Genomic DNA, 17636 nt, shown 5'->3' on the forward strand with positions numbered 1-17636 from the left:
CAGACCCCCCCCACGACGGCAGGGGCGGGGTTTCCCGACAACAGAGCAGCCAACTGGACAGAGTTCATTAAGATGAATAAACTCTTTAGATGAATAAAAGCTGACTTGGAGGCAGCACATTGACAAAGTGAGGGATAAATGTAAAAGAGTCAACAATCTCTTAAGATGCCTTTCAGGAAGACAGTGGGGTGCAACCAGAGCGTCGCTGCTAAATATATATCAGGCCATCATGAGAGCAACGCTTGATTATGGGTGTATAGAATATCTAGCACCAGCAGAAAGTCATCTGAAAAAGCTGGATGTGCAGCAGGCACAGGGACTGAGGATATGTAGTGGAGAATTTAAATCCCCTCCAGTAGAAGCCATACAAATAGAAATGGGGGAACAACCATTACGGATCAGGAGAATGAAACTCCTAATAGCATACTGGGTCAATCTTCAAGGGCATAGACCTTCACATCCTGCTAAAACCATCCTGGAGGACTGTTGAGAACATAATAAATCTAATATTATGAGTTTTGGGTGGGTAGGAAACATAAAAGCAGTACAAGCAGGTTTAGGTCATATACACTTCAGTCCGACAGTCCCATATTCATGTACTCCTCCCTGGATATTCATAGAACCGTCAGTAAACTTTGACATACAGCTACAATTGAAGAAAAGGAACAGGCAGATTTCCGAGGGAAGGGTAGCTGAAAATTATCTGGAACAACATTTTTCAGACAAAACATTAATTTTCACTGATGGGTCAAAGGACCCTGATACTGGAAGAACAGGAGCTGCAGTTTTCCTTCCACACTACAAAATACATATCAAGAAAAGAACCACAGACCAGTTATCAGTATATGCAGTTGAGCTTGCAGCTATCATTTTAGGTTTGGACAATACAGCAATAGCATCAGACAGTTGGGCAGCTCTTACAAGTATTAAAACCACAAAATGAACTCCCACAAATAATAAGTCTCAGAGTAACCAAACACGTGCAATAAAAATCATCCAGCACCCTCTTTAATAATCATGTCTGCCTCACTCTGCTGCAGCTCTCACTTTTGTACTTCCTTTGTATAATTTTTTGTATTTTTTGTATAATTTGTCTGTTAAAATTGTATATAGGTTATACTTATACTTATTCTTATTTTTATTCAGAACTGTCCTTCTCACTACCTCAAACTGCTGCACCTTAAAATGTTTATACTGTAGATAGAAATACCACATAGAAATACCACATTTGTTTATTGTTTATTTGTTTATTGTTTATTTTTTACTACCAAAGAGCGAAATAACCGGAGTCAAATTCCTTGTTGGACAATGTTCGAACCTGGCCAATAAAGCTGATTCTGATTCTGAAATCATGTAGGCAAGATCTCATATATAAAATACATAATCTACTTCACAGAATGCAAGAGGGGTTTGACAGTTTGCTTCATTTGGGTTCCTGCCCATGTAGGGATAGAATGGAATGAAGGAGTGGATATTTTGGTCAAACAAACACTCAAATCACACACTGTAGATACAGAAATTCCATTATGTAGGGCAGAGGGTAAATCAATAATCAAGAAACATGTGGGGAAAGTGTGGCAAGAATACTGGGAATCCAAGAAACGGGAAGACACCTTTACAATATACAGAAAACAGTTGGGTTGGGAAGAAGGAGGGGCAGGAACCGGAGGGAAGAGGCAATCATTACACGACTCAGGATAGGGCACACAGGACTGAACAATACACTGCACAAAATAGGAAAACACCCTGATGGAAGATGTGACCAATGTGGGCAGGCTGGATCTGTTCAGCGTGTGTTGTTGGATTGTGGAGGATATGAGGTGGAAAGAAGGACATTAGCAGCAGCAGCAGAGGAAGCCAGGATGGCATTAAATGTGGGGAACTTGCTAGGAGCAGAGTCAGGAGTTATGCTCAAACATTTGATGGCACATCTCAAAGATACAGTGCTACTGGAGATTATTTGATTTCCTTATTTAGTTTTTTTTTTGTTTTGTTTTATATTATTTATTTATTTTATTTGTATTTTTCTTTTCTTAGTATCAGTGCATCTTGCTTGGTTATGTCCTCTTTGGCCATTGCTTCAACCACAGGATTCTTGTTGTTGCCCCAAGTTAGAGTTTTGGTTTGTTAAAGTAGTTTACGTTCACAGTTATGGTTAGAATAGCCTTGTCAGAGATTTTCAGTTAGTATTAACTTTTGTTAGCCTCGTTGTATTCCTCCTTTCAGTGAATTTTTGTTTTGTAACATTTAATAGCCACACTTCTTCCCAGTTGGAAGAAGTGTGGGAGTGGTGTTTGTAGCCTGTTTTTTTCTGTTTTCTGATCTTGAAGTGTCTTCCTATTGTGGGATTCACAGCAAAGTTATTTTGTTACTCCTATACCTGCATCTGCGTCCTGAGCCCGCTTGGTGTTGTGCCAGGAACTTTATGTTCCTTTCATTACAAATTATTGACAGTGTTGTCTCCTATGGCATGGTACGTTACTTAGAGCATCTAATCTGTGACCTAAATAAACCAGCACAACATGTTCCTTGAAAGAATACCTTGTTCCCTGAAAGAAAACCTTGTTCCTAAGCACCATTTAATGATTCCCTAAGATGTATTAAATATATTGTCCCAGTTTTCAATAGATGGTGTATGCAATTTGAAGTAAAATACTGTTTTTTTTTGTTTTTTTTTTGTTTTTTTTTCAAAAAGTCTGTCAAAAATTTAAAAAACCTCACAAACCTTTGGGTAATTGTTGCGTTTACATTTGTCAGTGTTTAAATGAGGATAAGTATTGTATAGTTAATAAACACACCTGTGAAATAGTTGAGACCAAAAATGTTTCTTGTGTTAAGTGTTAAGTGTTAAAGTCTATATTTACATAAAAGCAGTTGCTGTGTACCGATTACACATTAACAACCCATTCCCTGTCTCTCTGCAAGGTATCTCTTATGCTTTAAATAAAGGAACCAACTTCACAGTCAGACCAGGTGGTCCTGAGAGCCGAGTCAACATTTTACAAGTCAACCAGCTGGCCTCTTCCATTCATTCCAGTTACCATGTTGGTGTCAACAGTTTTGCTGTTCCTCTGTATTTTTTTCATCATCTTTCAACTCAAATCACGGAGGCCCAAGAACTTCCCACCAGGACCTCCAGCACTGCCTGTTCTGGGGAACCTTTTAACCCTGACTCAAGGTGACCTCTTGAAAGGATTGGAGAGGGTAAGAAATGCTGAGGTTAATGCTGTTAGCCCTTTGAATGATTTAAATCCTCATATTTCTTAATAATAATAATAATAATAATAATAATAATAATAATAATAATAATAATAATAATAATGATGATGATTATGATAATAGTAATGATAATGCACCTACACGTTCTGTTGTGGGTAATAGTATCTAATACCGCACATTTTAACCACTCAAGGTGACTGCAACACCTGAATAAGACTGAAATAATATAATAGCACTCTTAAATAAAGACTTGGCAATATGGCTCAAATTATTGAATTATCTTTTACATGCAAAAGGGTCAAAACGTATCTCAAGTTTCAATGCAGGAGTGACACAGTCTCCAGTGCAGCTGTTTGACAAAACAGAGCTCAGTGCTCTTTGGGCAAAATTACCTGCAGTTTTTAAAACAATAACTTTGCAGCTCTGTCAGGCAGCTAAACCCAAACTGCACAGACACAATACTAGTGTACCCTGAATGTACTCAAAATGAAGACATTTCCATCACAATTCCACACTTTGTTTTTCTGTAACTAAAATAATTTCTGCATGCAACACCAACTAACATACAAAGATCAATAAATGTCACAATGAGTAATGAACAACCAATGAGTAATGTCAATAATGGATCAAACAATGGAACAAGTTAGAAAAAGATTAGAACTTGGTAAACCGCAGAAGAACATGTAACACGCCAATCCCCTCTAAGTAATAATCTTCAATGACACAGGATTTCAGGAGCCGGAGACAACATAAGTGCAGTATGTACCTCTAATTATATGACAACAAATGCCACCTTAAGTTATCAACATGTGGTTTTATAGGATCACATATTTCCAGTTCCAGTTGACTGGAAAAAGTCTAAACCCGCCAACAAAAGTACGCCAGATATTGTTTAATATTCTTATCCTTAATTCTAAGGTGAATATGTGTTTTTTTAAACAATATTCAGGAGGATCATTTCTAATCCTCATGTGTCTCAAATAGATGATGCAGAGGTGAAATCTTAAAAGGCAGTTTTTCTTCTTAAAAAAGAGATGGGGGCTAAAGTCTGAACGGTTATCTGAGTGTGCACTGACCATAGCTGTGTACTGAAGGGGGTTCAGGTAACACCACATCTGGAAATATTTTGCCTTTGACATAATTTTAATAATTTTGTCCCAGTATGGATCTGCAGTAGACAACTGAAATCAAGCCAAATCTATTTGGAAAATGTGTTCTGAGCTTCACACAAATGGCTCTTAAAGATGCTCAGTCATGACAGCATGAAAACAGACATCCTCATTGTGAAAGCAGTTTTTCCCAAAATGTTCTTAAGGGAGATTTATTTTCCATTTTTTTTTAAATGTCAGATTTAGTTTTTACTGATTTGGTTCTGAAACAAAATAACCACCTAATAAACAGGTTAAAGTGAATGAACTGGATACATTTTCTTTTATGTTTGAAATATGTACGACCTATGAACTTCACAGGAGTTAAAATAAATACAGGGCTCGCCAGGAATAAGAATATGCTGCCTGGATAACGAGTTCAAGAGGATTTACTCTTACAGGTTATTCAAAAAATGTAATATTTTAACACTGCGTTAAGCCTGACTGATGTTTTTCTCCACTCTGTGATTTTGGCTCGTTCTGTTATTATTCCCATTATTTTGGAGTTGCAAATCTGTGACATGTGAGTTTAAAGTTGTTTGTCTTCTAAATAGTGGATGTATGCCTGGGAGTGTAGTAAGAGAATAATGCAACCATGCAGTCAAAATTTATTTAAAATGTACTTTAAATGGTCAAGAATTTTAAGATTGGGTACTTTGACTTTAATTTATTTCCCCATAAGGATAAATACTTTGATATGTAATTAACTTGTGCACATCTAATCTTTCACTGTAAATGCAATTAAGTGAGTGAGTGAAAATTATACTTGAATTGTTGAATAAAGATTCAAATTTACAGAAAACTTCAGAATAAGGGCATAGTTTAATTTTAGAAAGCTTTCACACTTTTCAGTATTTTGCTCATCATTTTGAAATCTTTAATCCTGTCCCTATTGATCCTGCTCTGGAGTTGTTCTGTATATGACACATCCACCCGGTCTTCCTTCCTTCTAGCTGAGGAAGCCTTATGGAGATGTCTACAGTCTGTACTTCGGTACAAAACCAGCTGTTGTCATCAATGGGCTGAAGGCCATGAAGGAGGCGATGGTGATCAAGGCCACAGATTTTGCTGGACGACCCCAGGATGTGCTGTTTTCTGACGTCTTCCAGGGAAAAGGTAGAATAAATGCACAAGAGACGGATGCAACTCCTTATGAAATAGAAAAACCAGAGGTGAAAGTATAGAGGGTCTGCATTGATGTCACTTCCCCACTGGACCAGCCTCCTTACTCGCACTGAGTGGCAAAAATGGCTGCAACTAGTAGGGGAAACTGTGGAAAAGACAGGATAACAGCCGATTATCAGCTTAAATTAAAGGCAGTTGGACTTTACAGTGACCCGTACAGTTACCTGAAGAACCAGTGGTCCATGGACATTAATATTTGGCCACGAATTGAGTTTCCTGATATTTATACAGTGGGGAGAACAAGTATTTGATACGCCGATTTTGCAGGTTTTCCCACTTGAAAAGCATGTAGAAGTCTCTAATTTTTATCATAGGTACTCTTCAACTGTGAGTGATGGAATCTAAAAAAAAAAATCCAGAAAATCACATTGTATGATTTTTAAGTAATTAATTTGCATTTTATTGCATGACATAAGTATTTGATACATCAGAAAAACAGAACTTAATATTTGGTACAGAAACCTTTGTTTGCAATTACAGAGATCAGACGTTTCCTGTAGTTCTTGACCAGGTTTGCACACACTGCAGCAGGGATTTTGGCCCACTCCTCCATACAGATCTTCTCCAGATCCTTCAGGTTTCGGGGCTGTCGCTGGGCAATACGGACTTTCAGCTCCCTCCAAAGATTTTCTATTGGGTTCAGGTCTGGAGACTGGCTAGGCCACTCCAGGACCTTGAAATGCTTCTTACGGAGCCACTCCTTAGTTGCCCTGGCTGTGTGTTTCGGGTCGTTGTCATGCTGGAAGACCCAGCCACGACCCATCTTCAATGCTCTTACTGAGGGAAGGAGGTTGTTGGCCAAGATCTCGCGATACATGGCCCCATCCATCCTCCCCTCAATACGGTGCAGTCGTCCTGTCCCCTTTGCAGAAAAGCATCCCCAAAGAATGATGTTTCCACCTCCATGCTTCACGGTTGGGATGGTGTTCTTGGGGTTGTACTCATCCTTCTTCTTCCTCCAAACACGGTGAATGGAGTTTAGACCAAAAAGCTCTATTTTAGTCTCATCAGACCACATGACCTTCTCCCATTCCTCCTCTGGATCATCCAGATGGTCATTGGCAAACTTCAGACGGGCCTTGACATGCACTGGCCCGTCTGCAGCGTGCGCTGCAGGATTTTAATCCATGACGGCGTAGTGTGTTACTAATGGTTTTCTTTGAGACTGTGGTCCCAGCTCTCTTCAGGTCATTGACCAGGTCCTGCCGTGTAGTTCTGGGCTGATCCCTCACCTTCCTCATGATCATTGATGCCCCACGAGGTGAGATTTTGCATGGAGCCCCAGACCGAGGGAGATTGACCGTCATCTTGAACTTCCATTTTCACTTCCATTTTCTAATAATTGCACCAACAGTTGTTGCCTTCTCATCAAGCTGCTTGCCTATTGTCCTGTAGCCCATCCCAGCCTTGTGCAGGTCTACAATTTTATCCCTGATGTCCTTACACAGCTCTCTGGTCTTGGCCATTGTGGAGAGGTTGGAGTTTGTTTGATTGAGTGTGTGGACAGGTGTCTTTTATACAGGTAACGAGTTCAAACAGGTGCAGTTAATACAGGTAATGAGTGGAGAACAGGAGGGCTTCTTAAAGAAGAACTAACAGGTCTGTGAGAGCCGGAAGTCTTACTGGTTGACAGGTGATCAAATACTTATGTCATGTAATAAAATGCAAATTAATTACTTAAAAATCATACAATGTGATTTTCTGGATTTTTTTTTAGATTCTGTCACTCACAATTGAAGAGTACCTATGATAAAAATTACAGACTTCTACATGCTTTGCAAGTGGGAAAACCTGCAAAATCGGCAGTGTATCAAATACTTGTTCTCCCCACTGTATATACTTCATTTTTACACGAAATACACGAAGCAAAGCTTGAAGGCATACAAAAGTCTTGATGCTTGGTCCTACTTCAAGGCAGGATTTGTTGGTGAAATTAAAGTGATGAGGACACCGAAATTTATGATTTGACCATTTAACATTAGCTACCCAAAAATCCAACATTACCTGATACAAAATCGGAACCACAAATCCACGTTTCAGTGCCTGTAATCCAGTTGTTTTTGCGAATTGCAGTGATCCATTTGTCTCTCTTAAGCTTATTTTTCGGCAGTCTGTAAAACGATAAACGATAAACGATTCTAGCTAAATCTATGAATACAGTCGATCGCACAAAAGCTCTTTCCCATTTTAGATGTTTACCAGTTGCTCAAACTGAAAGTTTACGCTGCCACTCAGTCTTTCTGCCACTCAATCTTTCTGCCACTCAGTGGGCGTAACCCGCTGTGAAGTCGTATCTATGACGTCATGCACATTCCCTCTATACTGGAATGGGAAAGAACTATGTTTTTAGACAAAAATCTTTGATGGAATACTGTTGCATCAATGCCTCTTGCCTGTAATGAGCTGGGATAGGCTCCAGCAGACTGTCTTTAGTACTGAGTGAGAAGGCCAAAAGTATTTATTAATTATTTATAAAAGGCCGTTTTCCAAACCTCATAATATACTATTACTAATTATGTGAAAATAGTAAAAAAAAAATGCAAACAGTTGATTTATTGGCAAGTCTCACGGCAACCGGACAAGCTATCTGTGTCGTTGAATGCTTTACAATGATACCTGCCTGTGTAAAAATCTTGCTCTAAGGTGTTTCAGACAAAGTTTGGACGGAAAAACTTTTCCTTTTTCAGGAGATCAGTCAAATGGGACTTAGATATGCCACAGTGGGATAAGTACAAAATTGTAAAGTAGATGCAGCTGGTAATAAGGGTAAATTGGAAGCAAGACTACAAATACCAGCACAAAAGTAAAATATGTAAATATAGAGGTAACATTTGCACGTACTGTAAAGCTCTTATTCAAGCACATTAGAATAGAAGAAAAACAAAACAATAATGGTTTTAAGAGCTAGTTGCTGTTTTGGGTGCTGTGTTTTTGTAGGATTGCTCCTCGTAGATTATGGTTTGAGATGGATGGAAAATCGTCGCTTTGCTCTGATGACCTTGAGGAACTTCGGTCTTGGGAAAACATCAATGGAGGCAAGAATTCATGACGAGCTTCAATACGCAATTGAAATACTGGAAAAGAGCATTGGTACGCCATCTTTGGGTCTACTCTCACAAGAATTCAAAAGTTGTGCTGTGGTCTCCCTTTTTTAATATTATTCTGGATTTGTGTACAGTTTTGTTACATATGATTTTAAATATTGACAATTTTTAAAAATCTTTTGGTTTTAAATATTTTCCTTCCCAGGTAAAACCATGAGTCCTCAGGTTTTGTTTCATAATACGGCCTCTAACATCATCTGCCAGGTTCTGTTTGGTACACGCTATGAGCATGAAGACGAGACAATCAAAGTGATTGTTCGATGCTTTGCAGAAATTGCTAAAATAGCCAGTGGACCGTGGGCTATGGTGAGTATATGTATGTTTCTAAGGTAATGAACATGTCTTCATAAGAAATATTTGCACATTTTGAATGTCTTAAAAAAAGTGTCTTAAATATCTTAAAAAGGATATAGGCAAGAAAGTCTGGAAAATTGAGCAGTGCTAAAAAGAAACACTTCAAGGAACTTTTTTGTTTACTTAGCAGTTCAGTGACAATTATATTCAATTTCCAGTTCAACTGTATTTATATAGCGTCAAATCACAACAAATGTTATCTCAAGGCACTTCAAAAATATAATTAAGCTCCTTCCAAATGATCCCAATCAATTAAAAGCCAATTAACCAATTATACCTCCGAATTCTTCTTTTAGAAACTCTCAGAACCACTAGGAACACCTGCAGACTGAGATCAAAGTGCTCTGCTTGGAAAATATGGAACTATGACTTCTTTAAGAAATGATGGGGCTGGGTCATTAAGAGTGTTGTATGTGGGGAGAAATTCTATTCTGCATTTCACAGGAAGCCAAAGAAGAGAATCTGTATCAATTTGGGAAAAGCTGAAGGGTTTTTTGAATAACATTCTGAGACAGCTCAATAATAAAGAATTACAGTCGTCTAATCTTGAAGTAAGAAATCCATGGGTCCGTTTCTCTGAATCTCTGAGACATGATGCTCCTATATTTGGCTATATTATGAAGGTGATAGAAGGCAGTCATTGAAAACTGTTGATAAGAGAATTGAAATACAGATTTTAGTAAAAAAAATAACTCCCAGGTTTTACACTGTTGTGTTCTGGATCTCTGGAAAGCGTCTAGAGACAACATCTGTTGTATTAGACGCTATATAAATAAAGTTGAATTGAAATTGAATTGAACACTGTTTTACTTGAAACCAAAGTGAAACCATCATGAGTTGCCAGACAATATATCCCTGAAGCCCCCAGGTCCAGATACAAAGACTTCAGTTCAATTTGACTTAAAGCAGCATAATGCAGTTCCTTTAAGCCCAGAAACATTATATGTAACATAATATTGTAATTGATTACAACAGATGCAGCACTGAGATCCAACAGGATACAAATCCACCATCTTAGGTCAAGAACAGATCATTGGTGACTTTCAATGATATAGGTTCTGCACTTTTACACCCGATACCCACGTTGTCATTCCATTGAATAGGCGCATTATCAATGATATCATGCCATATCTTTAGGCCAGTATGTCCCTACTGGCCTACCAGTATGTTCGGTAGATTGATATCACCCATTTTTAAGGCTGACATAATGTTATTGTATGTGCTGTGACGTTACTGGCCCACCAGTATGTTCTGGTAGATTGATATCACCCATTTTTAAGGCTGACATAATGTTATTGTATTTGCTGTCACGTGACCGGTCATAGGTCCAAACATGGCCGACATTATGATTGTATTCTTTTCGACAGTTAAACCTTTTTTGCAGAAATTAAATGCATTTTCTTAACATTTCCAGCAAGAATTTGACATAGTTTTTTCTATATAGAAGGCCTAAATATTTTATGTAGTTAATATGGACCTCAAGCCAATAAGCTTATATGGGCTTAAATCCTCTGAGCAGACCTTGAATTGAAAGATGTTATTTTATTTTATTTTATTTAGTTTTTTGCAAACGGTTACAGTACAATTAAATAGATGAAAGAAACAAATTATTATCTTGTTGTTTCTGTCGCTATGGCAACCCGGATCGAAGCTGCTGATGCCGTTTCCGTATCCGTTCTAGCCCGGATACGGAAACTACGTAATGAATGACTCATGATAACGTTTGGGTTGGCGGTAAAAACAACACGACAAACAACATCAGCGTATCTACAAGAAGAAGAAGAAGAAGAAGAAGAAGACATCAGCGCATTTTCTTTATCAGATTCAGCGTATTGTGCTTTCGTCTCAACCTGATCTCACAAAAATCCGTGAAATGCCCACGACCTCTCACCACTATTTTCCGTGGTACCAACACGGAAAGTGGTATAATTCCGTGTGGGCACCACGGATATTGTACCATGCAAAGTCAAGGGGATCCGTGGTCGTGATATATACACGGATTATGACATTATTATTATTTATATATTATTCTTTGTTATAGTGGCTAAATTATGCGTTTTTGTCGCGCAAGGTACTGTTTGTTACTGCCAGTTTGTAAAAGCATGTTTTTAATGCTGTTTTAGCAGTGTTTTAATGAGGTTTTAATGGGAGCACCACGGATATAGTACTATGCAAAGTCAATGGGAGGCGTGGTCGTGATATATACACGGATATAGGTTCATGTTAAGGACATCCGTTTTAATTAGTTCTCCTTCGATTATGACAAGTTATTAATGCTCAGGGTGTAGAAACTTATAGGTCTGAGAGCCTCCTGACTAATGGTATGGGGCCTATTTTGGTCTTTTTTTGCACAGTTCACTAACGCTTTGAGCTAGGAAGCTGACACTCTAGACTCTCTATCAGGAGGTGACTCTGATCCACTGTGCCAAATTTCAGATCTGCGTGACCTTCGGAAGTGTCAAAGGTCCCTGCATGTGTTGCGTTTCGGCCCTGCAAAGCCTATTTTGTGTCTTTTTTTGCACAGTTCACTAACGCTTTGAGCTAGGAGGCTGCAATTCTTGACTCTGTATCAGGAGGTGACTCTCATCCACTGTGCCGAGTTTCAGATCTGTGTGACCTTTGGAAGTGTCAAAGGTCACCCCGTGTGTTGCGTTTCTGCCCTGCAAAGCGCTATTTCGTGTCTTTTTTTGCACAGTTCACTAACGCTTTGAGCTAGGAGGCTGAAATTCTAGATTCTGTATCAGGAGGTGACCCTCATCCACTGTGCCGAGGTCCAGACCCGTGCGACCTTCGGAAGTCCCAAAGGTCACCGTGTGTGGTGACTTTTTTGGGCCTTTTTTGTGTGTTTTTTGAATAACTCACTAAGGCTTTGAGCTGGGAGGCTGATTTTTGACTATGTTGCAAGGCCCTTTTCTAGGATCTTTTGGTCCCGTGGCTGTACGACTTCCACAGAGCTAGTTGGCGTTGCAGAGGTTTCACAGAGTTGAGACTTGGCAAGCCCAATCAAGGCCCCATATGGAGGCCACAGGTCAAGTTTTACTTGGTTTGGTCAAATTTTCTGGCAACGGCGTCCGTTCGAATGTTGGAAAAGGTGAAGTTTCAAAGCCCCGCCCATCGAAAAGTACAGGTCCAATCTGCACCAAACTAACGTCTGTCTGTTCAGGGGATGCCCCCAAACAACATATAAAAAAATCTGACTTCTATGACTTCTGCAACAGTGTTTCCTCCAAAACGTCCTGGCTGGTTAGGAGGGTGTAGAAACGTATAGGTCTCAGAGCCTCATGACTAATGGAATGGGGCCTATTTTGTGTCTTCTTTTGCGTAGTTCACTAACACTTTTAACTAGGAGTCTGAAAACCTCAATAAAACACTGCTAAAACCGATTTTAAGGTTCTTTTACTTGTTTTTAAGTGTCTTAACAGCCTTGGCCCTTCTTATCTTTCAGACCTGCTTTTACCATATCGGCCCTCGCGGACCCTGAGATCCTCCGGTACCGGTCTTTTATCTGTTCCCAAAGTGAGAACCAAAACCTTTGGTGAAGCTTCATTTCATTTTTATGGCCCACGCCTGTGGAACAGCCTGCCGGAGGAATTCAGGGCCGTAGAGACTGTCGATGATTTTTTTTTTTTTTTTTTTCCCTTGTCTGCACACATATTAATGATTGATACCATGACGGTAGAAACCAAAAGTATATATATGTGCATTATTACTATATTTAATATATATACATATATATACGCATACATATGTGTACACATACATAAATATACACATACAAACCCAGTGATTTTTTTTTTTTTGGGGGGGGGGGGGGGGTGACGACATCCACTGCCAATCCAGGAAGCAGGAACACACGGAAACACACGTCAAGCACTGGAAATCTGCAACAAAAAACCACAAACAAAGCACGAAACCGGCACGGAGCCAACCAAAACAATAACAGCAATCGACCTAAATCTTGAGATCTGATCGCAGTCTGAGCTAAGCTACCGCTACCGCTACCTAAACCCAAAAACTAGAGAGCCAGCATGCAGGTGAACAAGCCAGTGTGTATGTCTATGTGTGTGTGTGTGTATGTATATAATCATGTGTGTGTGTGTGTGTGTGTGTGTGTGTGTGTGTGTGTGTGTGTGTGTGTGTGTGTGTGTGTGTGTGTGTGTGTGTGTGTGTGTCTGTGTAATAAACCAAACAAAGTTTCACCTGAAGTGTATCTATAGTGGGGGAGGGGGGGGAGCAACCCCACCACCCGCGAGACCAGAGGCCGACACGGAAGAGCCCGGAACCCAGGCCACCGGCAGCCCCACAGAGGGGAGAAGTGGGAGGGAGGCAACCCACCGCTTGTGCTCCGTAATGCAAGCTACAAGCCACCCACGACCACCTGCAGGTTCCGGTGTCCGGCAAAGGATGCTGCAACATGGACAAAAGAGAGAAAAGGGAGGAGAAGGGGGGGCCAGCACAAGAAACTAACTGTCATGAAGGTCTCCCTTCATGACAGACACATAGGTGCCGGCTCTCCTATTGCCACTTTTCCACTAGTCTCGCTTCAGCCCGGCTCGGCTCGACGCGGCTCCACCCGTGTGTTTTTGCACAGCCAGGGGAGAAGTGGGGGGGGTTGGGGTGAAGCTGCTGTGACGTACTCGATTGTGCAACCACTTTGTTCATGTCGGCGCTGATGAGAAATCAGCTGGAGCCGCGAGCGGCTGAGAAAAAAACAGCCCGTCTACATCCCTTTTTTAATTTTCTCGACAGCCATCAGGTTTATGAACATCTGCACCTCAGAGTTGGATCACCAAACAGACGTTTGTGCTGTATAATAAAATCGCCACGAGTCGCCTCGCGCTGACTCCTGATTCAAACGTTTGACGGCCCCGCCCCCCGACCAATCAGAGGCGTGGAGGGTGGTGACGGCCCCGCCCCCGACCAATCACTGGCGCGGAGGGTGGTGACGTCGGAAATAGTCCCTGCTCAGCCCTGATAGAACCTCGCTGGAATGGTTACAGAAAAATTTATCGGCTTGGAGCGGCTCTACCCGTCTCAGCCCTAGTGCAAAAGGGCAAAACGGGGCCGTGGCGGGCAGAACCGAGGTAAAGCGAGACTAGTGCAAAAGGGCCACTAGAGAAGGCACACGTTTACAAAAGAGGCGTTGAAACAATGGTCATCCAATGCAAATTATGATCTCCCTTCATGACAGACACATAGGTGCCGGCTCTCCTACAGAAGACACACGTTTACAAAAGAGGTGTTCTGCATCTACACGTTTATATACATTTACAAAAGAGGTGTTCTCTTCTAGTTCCTTTCGCGCAGCTAGCCTTTGTTAATATTTGCATTTAAACAGCTGTTGATCTCCCCAGCACCGACCCCCTGTTGGAAAAAATACAATGTTTGAATTTTATTTTTTCCCATGGCAACGTACATGCACGAAAAGCGCTACACACCTGTATCATGTTGCAACTTAAAGAAAGGTCTCTGGGCGCCATGGCCGAAACCGAACAGGAAGTCGGCCATTTTGAACATTTTGAATTAATTGCGTAATTTTGGGGCAATTTATGCCATTCCTTCGGCAGTTAATACGGCCCGAACCATAACGTGCGCTCAGGTGTGTTATACATCAAAATGTGAGTCTCCATCCTGCAACGACGCGCATTGCTTTTCTCTTTCAAAAGCGTTACCATGGCGACGCTAGACGCCAAAAAGCGCGCCCCCCGCTTCATCTGATTGGTCCATATTTGATAGTTCCCCAAAAGTCACCAAATTTTGCATGCAAGCCAGGCCTGGCGATAAATTTGATATTTCATCGCATCGTTTGCATTAATGGGCGTGGCAAGATGGCTCAACAGCGCCCCCTAGAATACTTTTCACTGCCATAACTTTTGAATGGTTTGACATAAAGAGTCGTGGGTGGTGTCATCGGACTCGGTATTGAGTACTTGACCTTCATTGGCCTGAATTAGCCCTGCCCCTTCTTATGATTGGTGAATGTTTGATAGTCCCTATTTTCTGGCATAACTTTTGAATGGTTTGACATAGAGAGTCGTGGGTGGTGTCATCGGACATGGTTTTGAGTCCTTGACCATAATTGGTGCAAATTAGCCCCACCTCTTCCTCTGATTGGTCGATATTTCATAGTTCCTATTTTCTGCCATAACTTTTGAATGGTTTGACATAGAAAGTTGTGGGTGGTGTCATTTCTGATATGCTTATGGGGGGCGGTGGCCATGAGTGTGAGGGCCCGTTCATCGCTGCTTGCAGCTTTAATTGGAATAGTATTTTTTTTCCAGCTTTCTTGAAGTCTGTTTTTAAACCTGTAGTTATGAATTAAACCATGGAGCCAATCTTCCAATAACTGAGCAATAACTTATTTTTATAGAGGGGCAAAACTGTCCAATGTTGTACACATACAAGACGTAGTTCTATCAACAACAAAATCAAGAACGAGTAGAGATTGGGTAGCTGCCTTCTGTTGTCTTAGCAGATGGCACTGAGGAAAATAATAACAAAATTGAGTCATTCAATTTAGATATAGCATCCTCTGATGGGTACTTGCTATAAATCATTTTGTTCTCAGATGCTGTTTAGTCAGGTAATGTAAACTCAGATGTTAAAAAAAAAATGGCCAGACAAGACCAGTTATGAAGAGTTATGAGGAAATATCAATTGTTCACTCTCATTCCCAGTCAGCACAAGATCAAAGATGTGAGTATGAAAGTGAGGAGTCCTCTGTACATTTTTACAGAATCCAGTTGAATCCAATATATAAATTAAGATAATAGTCAAACTGTCAGTGAATGTAAAGGTGACCCACTACAATGACCTTGAGTCATGTCTCAACACTAGCTCACACAGGACTTCTAGGATGGGTTGAGGATCAACCATCTGCAAAAAGGCTTTTACTCCTGAAACAATTTCAGATTTTTTTCCTCATAGCAAACACTATGACTATCACACAATTTACAATGATATATTGTAGATAATATGTATAGAATCTGGATGTAATTCACAAAAATCTGAAATTATACAAGATGAGCTCTTAGGGGTTTGCCTGAAAAAGACTTTCAATTCCTGTATTTTAGGCACTTGTGAACCTGCTTAGTAAGAATTATTATTTTGGTTCAAATTTGTATGAACTAATGATGATTTTTTTTCTGTTATTTTCAGCTGTACAACAGTGTTCCGATGGTGCGCCACCTGCCACTGCCCTTCAGAAAGGCCTTTGAGAATGTTGAGGTAATGGTGGAAATCTATTAAACGAACACAAAATCTATGAAAATGTGAGAAAAGGGACAAACCTTTTACTAGAACCCTGAACCCAAATTAAACTGTAATTGTGTCTGATGTATGATTTTGAGAGTAAAAAAACTAGTAGTTCCTAGAAAAACAGTACAAAGTACATCTTAGTAGGTGTATAAGGATAAATCATTGATATACTACTACTACTACTACTACTACGACTACTACTATTATTATTACTGTAATTTAGCAGCCGCTTTTATCCAACGCGACTTACATCTGAGAGAACACAATCAAGAAATCACATAGGAAGGTACAGCATGGATAAATGCTGATCAGACGGCTGTGAGTCCAGTTGGACACAGGTGCTGCCATGCCAGTGCTTTTTATATACTATATACTATTGACATAATACACGCTTCTGCAAAGTTTGTAGTAAATGCAGCACTTTCACTAGACTTCACTATCCTTTTCAGTGCAGTTGAGATGTTGTTGAGCACAAGGGAAAAAAAAAAAAAAAAAAAAAAAAGAGATGTTGTTGAGCATGTTTTCATTTTTTTTTTTTTTCAGACTTATTTAGGTATTGTTCACCATATTATGACTGAACACAAAAAGACCAGAGAACCGGGCGAGCCACGAGATTTTGTTGACTGCTATCTGGATGAACTGGATAAGGTGTGTAGCAAAATAAGCATTCACTTTTCACTGTTATTCTGCTCATAGATGAATGTTGAATGTACATACTTGGGGGGAAAGGGTGACTAGAGGGTGTGCTCCAACTATAGAAGAATCACACTTTTCAGCCTCCCTGGTAAAGTCTTTTCAGGGGTAGTGGAGAGGAGGGTCCGTTGCCTAGTTGAACCTTGGATTCCAGCAGTGGTTTTAATCCTGCCCTTGGAAAAGTTAACTTGCGCTACACCCTCAGTAGGGTCCTGGAGGGAGCATAGAAGTTTGCCCCAACAGTCTACATGTGCTTTGTGGACTTGGATAAGGCATCTGACAGTCTCCTTCAGAGACTCCTGTGGGGGTCATTCTGGGAGTACGGGTTACTGGAACCCCTCATACGGTATGTCCAGTGCCTGTAAATCCAGTGTTAAAGCCTGGTCCACAGTACCAGTGGTCTGAGGAGTGGTCCTCAGATGAGAATCAAAAACTGGTTCTCAATGGCACTGTTCCACTCTTACCTACTTAGCCCAACTCGAATCGCCTCGCATCAGTTTGGCACCTTTCCGCTAGGGGTCGAGCCGGGTTGAGTAGATACTTTTTCTGTATCTATTCTGCCGAGGTTCTAAGCGGCTGAGTCGGCTGTATCTGACATCATCACACTACAGGCCACCAATTGGTCAGGGGGTTGGGAGTCAGACGTCTGAGTCACGAGGCGGAAATCAGCGAAAGA

General features: G+C 40.5%; 1 protein-coding gene across 1 annotated transcript in view; it reads left to right on the forward strand.

The window, feature by feature from the left end:
- The first annotated feature begins 2990 nt into the window (after window positions 1-2990).
- The window catches only part of LOC133444458 (cytochrome P450 2F2-like), a 42487-nt gene continuing 27841 nt past the window's right edge, over window positions 2991-17636 (forward strand). Inside the window, exons 1-6 of the mRNA XM_061722260.1 lie at window positions 2991-3204; window positions 5321-5483; window positions 8490-8642; window positions 8802-8962; window positions 16169-16237; window positions 16811-16915. Of these exons, the coding sequence (XP_061578244.1) occupies window positions 3043-3204; window positions 5321-5483; window positions 8490-8642; window positions 8802-8962; window positions 16169-16237; window positions 16811-16915 (813 nt within the window). The 5' untranslated portion in view covers window positions 2991-3042. The remainder of the gene's footprint in view (window positions 3205-5320; window positions 5484-8489; window positions 8643-8801; window positions 8963-16168; window positions 16238-16810; window positions 16916-17636) is intronic.

This window comes from Cololabis saira, chromosome 5, assembly GCF_033807715.1.
Source record: "Cololabis saira isolate AMF1-May2022 chromosome 5, fColSai1.1, whole genome shotgun sequence".
NCBI lineage: Eukaryota > Metazoa > Chordata > Actinopteri > Beloniformes > Belonidae > Cololabis > Cololabis saira.